Source organism: Vidua macroura, chromosome 19 (assembly GCF_024509145.1).
Source record: "Vidua macroura isolate BioBank_ID:100142 chromosome 19, ASM2450914v1, whole genome shotgun sequence".
NCBI lineage: Eukaryota > Metazoa > Chordata > Aves > Passeriformes > Viduidae > Vidua > Vidua macroura.
The window spans coordinates 7,701,741-7,712,285 of record NC_071589.1 but is presented as its reverse complement, the minus strand read 5'-3'; the positions used below and the strand labels follow the sequence as shown (position 1 = coordinate 7,712,285).

General features: G+C 40.0%; 1 protein-coding gene across 3 annotated transcripts in view; it reads right to left on the bottom strand.

Moving 5' to 3' along the window:
* Positions 1–572: 572 nt before the first annotated feature.
* The window catches only part of LOC128816782 (E3 ubiquitin-protein ligase TRIM39-like), a 52,128-nt gene continuing 42,155 nt past the window's right edge, over positions 573–10,545 (bottom strand). For all 3 annotated transcript variants that reach the window (XM_053994696.1, XM_053994694.1, XM_053994695.1), the window contains 3 exons: positions 4,418–4,503; positions 3,804–3,881; positions 573–1,195 (listed from right to left, as the gene is read on the bottom strand). In XM_053994696.1, coding sequence (XP_053850671.1) covers positions 3,840–3,881; positions 4,418–4,503 — 128 coding nt within the window. In that variant the 3' untranslated portion in view covers positions 573–1,195; positions 3,804–3,839. The remainder of the gene's footprint in view (positions 1,196–3,803; positions 3,882–4,417; positions 4,504–10,545) is intronic.

The following is a 10,545-nucleotide window of genomic DNA, read 5'->3' as shown; positions in this document are numbered from 1 at the left end:
AGTAACTGGGTACAGTTTTGGCACAGAAAACATCTGTGTCTGTTGGCACTTCCCGACCAGGTAGGACCAGGGCTTAGCCAGAGTCCTGGGCTTAACTGGAAAGGTCTGATTAACATATCCTACAAACAAGTCTCTACTAATAGCAGTTGGGAAAGTTCCTTAAAATTATACATGTCTTGCAGGTAGCTACACAACAGTATGTGAAAGTTTGTAAAGCAGCTGGCTTTGTAATTTATCCCTAGTTAAATAGTAAATGGTACCATAAACAAACTGCAAACAATGAAAGGAATGCGTATGTGTAACCTCAAATAATATCTTATGGATAATGCCTGTTACAAAAAGTCAGTGAATTCACATGATGAGATTAATAACAGAATCATTAACACATCAGCAGTAACTGTCCTAAGAAGTCAAGATCATATTTTTCCACACATCTACGCATATATTATTGTCTTCGTTTGAAAAGACAGGAATCTGTGAAGGAAGGCAAGGGCCTCCCATGAAATGGAAAAGGTAAACCCCCTCCCTCCAAATTATCACAATTTCAAAATAAAAAGGCTCTCAGGCAAAGATATGGGAATGAGAATAACAGTTCTTTACTAGGAAAAAACTAAATTTAAAAAAATGTAATTAGTACAAACAAAACTACTGATAGAGTCAGAAACCTGACACCCTGAGGAGTCAGGGTGTTGTTGATAGTCCAGTTAAATGGTGGCTGCTCCTCCTGCTCCTGGAGTGGCAGATGAAATGCTGCTGAAACGATGGCCCAGTAGAAGGGTGTAGTTTTCTCTGATAGGCTGGTGATGGGCCTGGTCTTCCTCTGGGAATCCAGTGAAGAGGCTAAGCTGCTGTCTCAAGAAATGCTGATTTTATGCAGGTAAGGATGCTTGGCTCCTCCCTCTGGGTGGAGGATCTTACAACGGGATGATGTAACCTTCTCAGTCATGCAGTGAGCCATTCAATGGCACATTAACAGAAGATATCTCCCCGGAGAGAGACATTGTTCTTGGAAGAGATAAGAAAACTGCCCAACAGAAGATACCTGCCCCACCTCCGACAGATGGCAAATAGAATATATGCTTATCTTACAAGCAGGACAGTTATATTAAAGCAAAATAAAAGTAAGAAAGAAAGCACTAAACAGCTTGCAACTAACAGCCATAATTTGGAATTGTTAGTCATTCTTCTGTGCTGCCTATGGAAGATAAAACAGCAAAGATTGTTATAAATAATTATGTTAATTAGCCAGTGCAAAACATTTACACCTATAGACTCTTCAATGAAATCAAGAGTCTAACAAACTATATTTTCGCATATTTTACATAAGTTATTATTTTATATCTTTCAACAGGTATTTACCAATGCTTCATCATAGTTGTTTCAGTTGGTTCCGTCTTATCTCTATAACAAAATAACTATGTCTTGTAATTTAAATGAGCAGATTTCAACAGAAATTAGCTTCGCGCAAACTTCACGTCACTCATCTCTAACAAAAGAATTGCATTTTTTAATTTAAACAACCATATTTCAACAGAACCTAAAATAAACTTCACTGAAACTCAATATCATTTCTATATAACAGAAAGTACACCTAATCGAACTTTAAGTTAACATTACTGAAACTGAAAAGAAATTGGTCTTAACAGAATCTAACAGAACTTAAATTGAACAACACTTAAATTTTGCTTAAACTTTCCAAGACCTAATCTTGAAATTAATCTGAACAGAAATTAACTTAATAGAAGTTAACCTTAAGAGAATTTAAATATAACAGAACCTTAACACAAATTAAATGTAACAGAACTTCAAATTAACAGAATGGAAACCTAACATCACTCAAGCTTAACAGAACTTAACATCACTTAAATATAACAGAACTAAGGTCAGAGTTGAGACTGTTCCTTTAAAAGTTCCAGAAACAACAGAGTTTAACTCATTTTGACTCTATCACTATGAAAAAGTTACTGGAAATCTGTCATACAACAGTTAAACATCAGTGAACAACATGTAGGTAAACAACTGTTCCATGACTGAAATAGTAGCAACATGAATTTACTGGAGAGATTATAAAGGTGTGGTAAGTATGATTTTATGTAATTTAGTTTTGAGAATAGCTCATGGTAACTGGAAATATTATTGAAAATACTTACTAATAGTGAGGATTTTTCTGGTATAAGTATATCCTTTGTCAGGATTTTTCAAAGTGCAGCTTTACTCAGAAAAATGACAACAGTGTAGATTTTATCAAACTGCCCTTCAAACTTGCACCTTTTTGAAATTGCCTGTACAATAGATTTGAGCTTGGCCTAATAAAGGTAATGGGATATAAATACTGAAGGCTAAAACAGCAAAAACCTAGTTATATAGTACTGCTATGAGTTTTGCACAAGTAACTCAGGTCAATGGGTGTGTAAGACTGATACTTGTATATAAGCAGCTGCAAAGTCAGGGTTTCAGATTATTCTTATGGAGTGAGCTACTGCTCACTGCAGTTGTGTCCATCAATGTACTTAACCTGTTTTGATATCAAGTCCAATTTCAATTCATATGTGGCAAGGAAAAATAACCACTCTTGAATCACTAAATAGGTATATGTAACCAAAATGCTGTCATGAGCGTCTTTATGGCAAAAAGATTCACAACAAAATTACTTTATTAAAGATATGGAGTAAAAAGCTAGCAAACTGGTAAAGCTGGCATAATTTTGTCTGCCTTTGCAGTAGAATTTCATGTACTGATCGTAGCTAAGTCTCAAAGAGCTACTGCAGATAAAATGGAAGGTTTGCCGTCAATGTGAGCAAATGAATGCCTGATATATGACTTAGCTAATTGCTGCCAGTGAATCATTCACTGTGCTGAGTCTGGGCTTGAAAATTAATTGCTGTTCCATTAACACCCACCTTAAATATTTGCAAGGAGGGATCCCCTGAATTTTTTAAGGTGGCATCCAATCTTACGAATATAAACCTTCTTGTCTACAAACTGAAATATTATCCAGTTGCAAATATTTTAGGTTTGTAAGTTTTTAATTGTTGTGGTAATAGCTAACACCATTATAACATAGCAAAGATTCAGTGTTAATTTAGTGCAATCAGACCTTAAATCCAAATTCTTGAAAAGGGAGTATACATCCTACATGGCATGTTCTACCAATCATGCAATATATCAGCATTTTTGTTAAAGAACTTAGATATTGTCATGTTACCCAAATGTAGGAAGAAACTACATTTACACAGACAGTTTTGAATCTCTCTAGTAAACAACCCTGTTAAAAATCACAGCTCAGTGAAAATACAAGGTTAATTTTAACAAACGTATTTCAATGCATCTTCTAGGCATTCTGATAGCAATGTGCCATAGCTTCAGCATTTCATGCAGACTGTGATCCTGACATAAAATGGAGCTGGCCAGCAGCTCCTGGCAGGCATCAGGTCGGGGAGCTGCACAGCATGGGAGCCCAGGAAGGGGTGGAGGAGCTCTGATGAGTCGATGGGGCTTTCAAGCCCAGGGAGCCAAAACCAGCCATGGGGCCAAGTGTGGGCAAGGGGATCAATGTATTCCCTGGATCCATTCTCAGGATCTGTGCCTTGGATGCATGCCCAAGTTCATTATCAGTATCTTTCTTAGTATTCCCTGTTGCAGCTGTTCACAGGAATTTTAAATCAAGGTGTCTCTCATTTAAGAAGGAGTTATAAGGGGTTTTTTAAACCCATAACAACAGTTGCTCTTATTTGGAGAAATTGTTGGAATATTTCCAAGCTGCATCGACGTTATCACAATGTGATAACTCTTAGGATACTTACAGTTCCATGGTTCTTCATCCAGCAAACACCACTGACCTAAACAGTTGTACTGGCATCTTGCTTTCTGTTGGATTGTGCCTGGCAAAGAAAGTCCCCTGTTGTTGTTTCAGGGTCTGACCTCTGCTCTCTGCTTGCAGTCTGAAGGTCATAAAGGTCTGCCTTGCCAAATCGCAGTCATCCTCCTCACTGTAATCTTATCTTTTGTCATTCATAGGCAGAGGAGGATAGAACAGGTTTGTCAAAACAGGGGGTGTTAAGCAGAGGGTCTCTCATGAGCCAGGTGGTGGCAGAAGCAGCAGCAGCTGCCGCTTCCCTATCAGCTTTTGATTGCAGCAATAAGTCCCGAACCAAGTGCCACATTGTTAACAATCTTGTGGCTATTTTGTCTCCCTTTGTAGCTGCCTCCCATAAGCTTGCCCAGCTTCCTCCCACGTTTTGACGAAAAAAGCAGTCGGTACAGCTACTCTCACCCCATTTCTTTTGCACTACAGTAATAAGTTCATAATGACTGTTTATTGCATTTTATCCATTATTTACCCAACATAAGTGTCCATATATTCACTATAGATTTTTCTTCGGTCAAGGCTTGAACCCCATTATTCCCAGCAGCTCACCTTGAGGTCTGGATTATTTGCAGCTCTTCTCCTGGCTGTATTATCTCTCGCAACTCTCTGGCTGGGGCTGGATTTGCAGATGCCCCCTTAAATACACAGTAAAAGATAAGATAAGCCCCAGGAAAAACAGAAGAGGATGAAATCTAGCCATGGAACCAGTCCTTGAACAGGCTCCATTCCCCAGCTTCCCCAGCTGAACTCTCACACCCCTTCCTAGAATTATCCGTGACTCCTGTCCTTCCACCTTTGTCATCATGAAAAATCAATTTTTTCTTGAACACTGGAGAAATCTGGAGACAGCCCTTGTTCATATACGCATGCCTTGGACTACTATTAGGTTTTTTAAAAAAATTCCAAGTTTTGTGTCATCAGCAAAACTGGCACCAAGGGACATCACAGTGGTGTGTTTAGGGGAACAGATTGTTCAGTCTTTCCCCCTTTCCGAGCAGCAGCACATGAGGTTATTAAAGATTTACTGCTTCTAACTCTAGTCACAGATTACAATTAACATCCTGAGCCATAGGAGCTTTTCAAAAGCTGTAAATTTTACCTGGAGTGCAGAAACCTACTCCTTGCTTTATCTCACTTGTCTTAGTTATATTAAAAAGGAAACAGTGAGGTTGGAAAATAATGTTGTGGCAGGGAGCAATGAAGGGGAGATAGAATTTATCATGCTGAAAAGGCTTTAGCCCTGCAAATGAGTTCTTTGCAGCAGTTGTCAGAATCAGGAATAGCAGAGGCAGCACTCCTGGGTGGGGCTGCTAGACCAGGGAACCTCAACAGCCCAATTCCACAGGAGCTGCAGATAAGAACAAAATGCTGTCACAGGTCTAATAACTATTTCCCTCTCCTATATATTAAAAAAAAATTTAAAATCATGTTTTTATTCTGTTGGGTAAAAATTTACTGGAATTAGAATACTTCTGCCTGAGCAGAGAAGGGGAAAAGGGGAAAAAATGCCCCATATCAGAGCTGTGTATTTTTACATAGTATTAGAAAAGGAGAACATATGAAGTATTTACATTTTGATTTGAACTTGAAAGAACATCTCATTCTCTGGGGTAGTGCACCTGGCTATCAGTGGCCACAGGATGGAGTTTTGTCGACTAGTTGTCCCCCTTGTGGCCGGAAGGCAGACACACAAGTGGCCGCTCCCAAGTCTCTGCTGAGACTGTTGCGGGTGGCAGTAATTGCTGCGGCATGGGTAGCACAGCAGAGGCACAGAGCACAAGGAAACTGAGGCAAAGGAATAAGGGAAGGACACTTGTCTGAGTCTCCAAAGATTTAATTTCGAAGCAGGGGCAGAGCAAGTGACAAATCTGAACCTGAACAGACTACTTTTATAGGGTAGAGGGAACACAGGGAGGACACAAACTTTGACCAATAGGAAGGCATTAGGGGAAGGCTAAGAGTTCCCCAGTAGAAGCCAACACGGGGAGGGAGCAAACCTTACAATTCAATTCTGCTTCGAGGAAGGGATGAAAGACAGGGAACACTCCAGAACCAAAGGAGTATGCTATCTTTGACAGACAGGGGTAAAACAAGGGAACAAGGGAGGTATACAGGTGGATTGATGTGTGGATTGACATACATTTTGGTGGGAAAAACTGTGGTAAACAACTCAGGACTGAACCAATAGGGAAGCCAAATGGGGTACATAGACTGAACCACTTATAACTTATAACAAGGAATATTAACACATACTACAGAAGAACAAACTGTAAAATACCAGACTACCACAGGGTAGTAGAGTGCAGCACAGACAAGACTTACCCACACCAACTAGTCTGCATATTATTATTCTGAGTAAGAGCACCAGAAGGCTCTTTTTATTAAAATCTTGACATGGGGTTTTTTTTCAGCTCAAGTTTTCCCACTTATTTGCACCTGAAATCACAATGTTCCTTTGCAGACTTAAGACAAGCTTTCTTCTGACAAAGCAGGAGGCCTTTTTTCATGCTTATAAACCATCCACTGCTATTTTAGCTTTAGAGAAACCACATCAGCAAAAATATTGCCAGAAAGAACTGCACCCAGGTGCAATTCTAAACATCAGAGCTCAGAGCATCTTGTGGATTCCCCAGGGCTAAAACCAAGCTATAGGACCTCCAGGATAACTGGCTGCATGCAGTGACCAAATTCAACACTTGTAGCAGCAGCTATGAGTCAAGGGTTCAGCTGGAAATATATTTAGTATAATTAAAAACTGTAGATGAGTTGAGGGGCCAGCTGGGAATATAATTGGGATAGTAGAAGACTGCATATTTTAGTTAAGATTTTAAAATTAGTTAAGAAGCTAAATTAGTAATATAGGTGGCAAGAATCTAGTACCTTATTTAAAGAGTAACAAATACATTAGGAAAGAGAAGCTAGGAGTGACAGGGATAGATGTAGCAATTGTGAATGAGCAGAGACCATAGAAATACCTTGCCTTAAGAATAATCAAACAGTTGGGAGAGGCTTGGACCATGACCAGCAGATCAAAAAGTCCTGCCAACTGGCCACAGGTGAAGAGTTCACCATGAGGAAGACAGCTTTCTTCCTCCCATACACCCACTCCCTTATTTTAAAATCCCACTGACCCAATTAAGGGAGTACAATCGCGCAGCCATAATGGATATTCATCTAATTATAATACAAAGTGGGCAGGTAATGATTATGTATTATAAGTCCTTAGAAACTGCTTAGATATGTAAAACTTTTTCTGTATAAATAGAGAGCAGGAGTCTGCAACTCCTTGCACATGTATTTGGAAATGATTCCACATGTGTCCAGCACACTGCAATAAATACCGTTCTTTTCATCTTTAATTAGTTGAAGAGTTGTCTATGCATCAACTATTCAGGAAATTGAGTGACATACAAATAAACATATACATCTGAGTTCTTTAGAGTGATGTCACTTCTACTACATGTGTGTAAGCATATGGTCTGGCAATTAATGATGATAATAAGTGCTGTGATCCTACTCTGGGCAGGGACTAGCACTAGATATTGTTGAAGTTTTAAGTAATTTTGCCGAATAATGTTGATGAAGTATATGCTACTAGCTGGAGTATATCAATCTCTTCCCTTGCATCACAATATATATAAATTCATCACAATAAAAATTTACTAAACTCAATTTTTGCACATTTTCTCCTCTAGTTCTCCTTACTAGCCTGATCTCTGGAGGTGGCATGGCCACTCATAAAGCAAATTGTGTCTGTAAGTGAGATTATCACATGCTTCACAGAAACATGTTCTCTGTATCCTTGAGAGCAAAAGATCATTTGGTATCAAAGTGCAGGAAAACTATGAAGGGAGTAATGAAGCAATGACAAGTATCAGGAACATAATCTAAATGGAGAGTTAGCTCATTAAAGCCCCTGGTTAACTTTGCACAGGTTTAAGGCTGTTACAAGTGGTAACAGAACTTACGTGCCTCATATTTTTAGATTAAGGGAGCTGGTTGAGCTTGAGACTTCCTGCAGCCTTCTCTGCAAGTGAGTGAAAGGACAGAAGAGTTTCTCAGAGGATAGACTGGGGGAAGGGCAGAAAAAAATGTGAATTTGGGGATTCCTTAAAGCATCAGCCTGGAGCAGACACAGGCCATGCTGTTTTTATTTAAACAGGAGCTGGACACACATCCAGGACCACCCCAGGCCTGTGGAACCAGCTGTCTGCAATTTTTACAGGTGAATACTGACTATATAACTGAAATACTGATGCCCAGAGGCACCCTGTGTCTGGAAATCAAGCTATCTATATGCAGTAGAAGAAAAATGAGGTTTCCCCTCTCCATGACCAGCTTCCCCACATTGAAGTGCAGCCTTGAGGTGCATCACTGGTAGAGCATTAACCTTCTCTTTGACCACAGCCCTTTGCCAGTCCTACTGCAGCTTCCTTGCACAAAAAAGCATCCAAATAACATCACCTTGCATCTGACCAGGATAAATTAGCTATTTTATGGCAGGAGCAGAGCAATGAGTCCTTGTGAGGAGTGTGGTTTGGCTGCCAACAGCCCTGTCCACGTCAGGCAAGAGAGTCTAGGCACAGGTTCCCCTTCCTGAGGGTGCCTCCAGCAGAAACACGTTAATTACTGTACTTAAAAGTTAGTAAAACCTTCCACAGCTGGGAAAGCAGGATAGCAGAGGCCTCATCTGTTCATTAATTTGTCATATGTGCTTCACCTTCAATTGTTCTTGGCAATGTTTTGCATAAGCACACACAGGTTTCCGAGCTGAAAACATGCTGGAAAATGTTGGGGTTACTCTATGTAAGTAAAATACCAAATCAACTACACCAGCTTCAGGGCTTCACATTCTTTCAGAGCTCCACATCCTTTCAGAGCTCAAACATCCACTCATTTATTATTCTATTTGGAAAATCTTGCGTAGTACTCAGACTTCCTCCCTCTGGGGGAAATCAGCATATGGCAAAGGCAGGATTAGAGCAGTAAACATATTCAAGTGAAGTCCTGTTCCATGGGTTTAATTGCTTTGAGGTGAAGCCATGATTTGATGGAGGATCTATTTGCTGAAGGATATGTTCAAACAAATCAGTGAGTTACTGTGGTTAATTTTAAATGCAAGTTCCAGAGGTATCATTCAGCTTCTTTCTGGATAGAGGAAGGAGAGTATGGAACACATTGCACTGCTCTATGTGAATTGTAATGAGACACTTGTTTACTACCACATCTGTTGTGGTTTGACACAGAAATGAATTTTTTCAGAAAGTTAGTAGTCAAACTAATTAGTAGTTAGGGTTAAATATTGGCATTTAGACTGACCACTAAAGGTATAAACACACTTCTGAGAACACAAGGGGTTAAAAGTAAGAACATCTAGGGGAACTGTCTCTCTTTAGTTCTGGTCCTTGGAGAGGGCAGACTCTCCCCCGCCCAGCCACAGGTGGGGGAGGGGAAGCCATGCAGCCTAGTCAAAGTAAGCGAGGGATGAAGCAACTAGAACCGGACGAGCTTCTGCAGACGGAAGAGTAGAGAAAAACAGAGATGCTTTTGTCTCCACGCCCCGCCCCAGAGGGAAAGAGACAAAGAGCCTGACAGCATCTAGAAATTTGCTGGCAGAGGAAGAGGAGATGATGGGAGAGTTAGAGTTCTGGGCAGAGATTTCAGCCATCCGGGGAGTCTGAGACTTTTAACCCTTTTCCTGAGAAATGAAAGCTTTGTAAAATATTACTCCTCCTCGATTTGAAGTAGAAGAGACACAGTCTGGGATCTGAGATGTTAGAAGAGGACATTTTAGATAGAGATAATAGAGTGGCTTGTGGCTAGACTTTTCTTGTTAGCCATAGACTGAACCAAATTCTCTTGCAACAGAGACTGCATTTTTAAGAGGATACAGTAGTGAACCAAAAAGACCTGCTTCAGTGACTACCAACGCAGGAGTGGAGAGAACAAAAGAAAGCTGAGGAGGGTGTGGTGATGCCCTCTGTCTTCAAGAAGAAGATGATCTCTGTTCTTAGACCCTTGGCCCCAGGGGAAAACAGGGAGGAACTGTAGTCCCAAGATAAGAAGCTAAACTGTTGTCTCTTTAAGTCCGTGGCAAAGCATCCTTAAAAAAGCCCTATGAGCAGTCTGTCCATGCACAGTAGTGAGAGCACTGTAACACAGAAAAGAGAGTGTCACACTAGCAAATTTTCTCCAGGCAGTTGCCATGTGTAACATAAAAACACAAGAAGTAACAACTGTGTTTCCTGGGGGGTTTATGGTGCAAGAAAGACTCCTCTCTCCCTTGATAAACTGAATATTAATTATCTGAAGGGTAGCAACTTAATCAAGAATCCCGGGTAATGTTTCATAGTGGTTGTTTTAAAAATTAGGTAGGGGCAGGAGGAGTGTTTTAGAAAGTCTTCATCCTAAATTTAGTGTGTGTGTCTTTTAGAGTAGTAGTAGTTTAATATTTTTTTTCCTTTGTTATTAAGATCAAGCCTACTCTGCTCTGTTCCTGATCACGTATCACAGCATTTATGTTAAGAAGGTGTATTTTCATAAGGGTGCTGGCATTGCGCTAGCATCAAACTGTAACAACATCCCAAGTTCAGAGAAGCAATAGAGCATTAATAAATTATTTTAGCAACAGGTCCAATGTTGAATGTATGCTACTGAACACTTTTTTTCATATTACC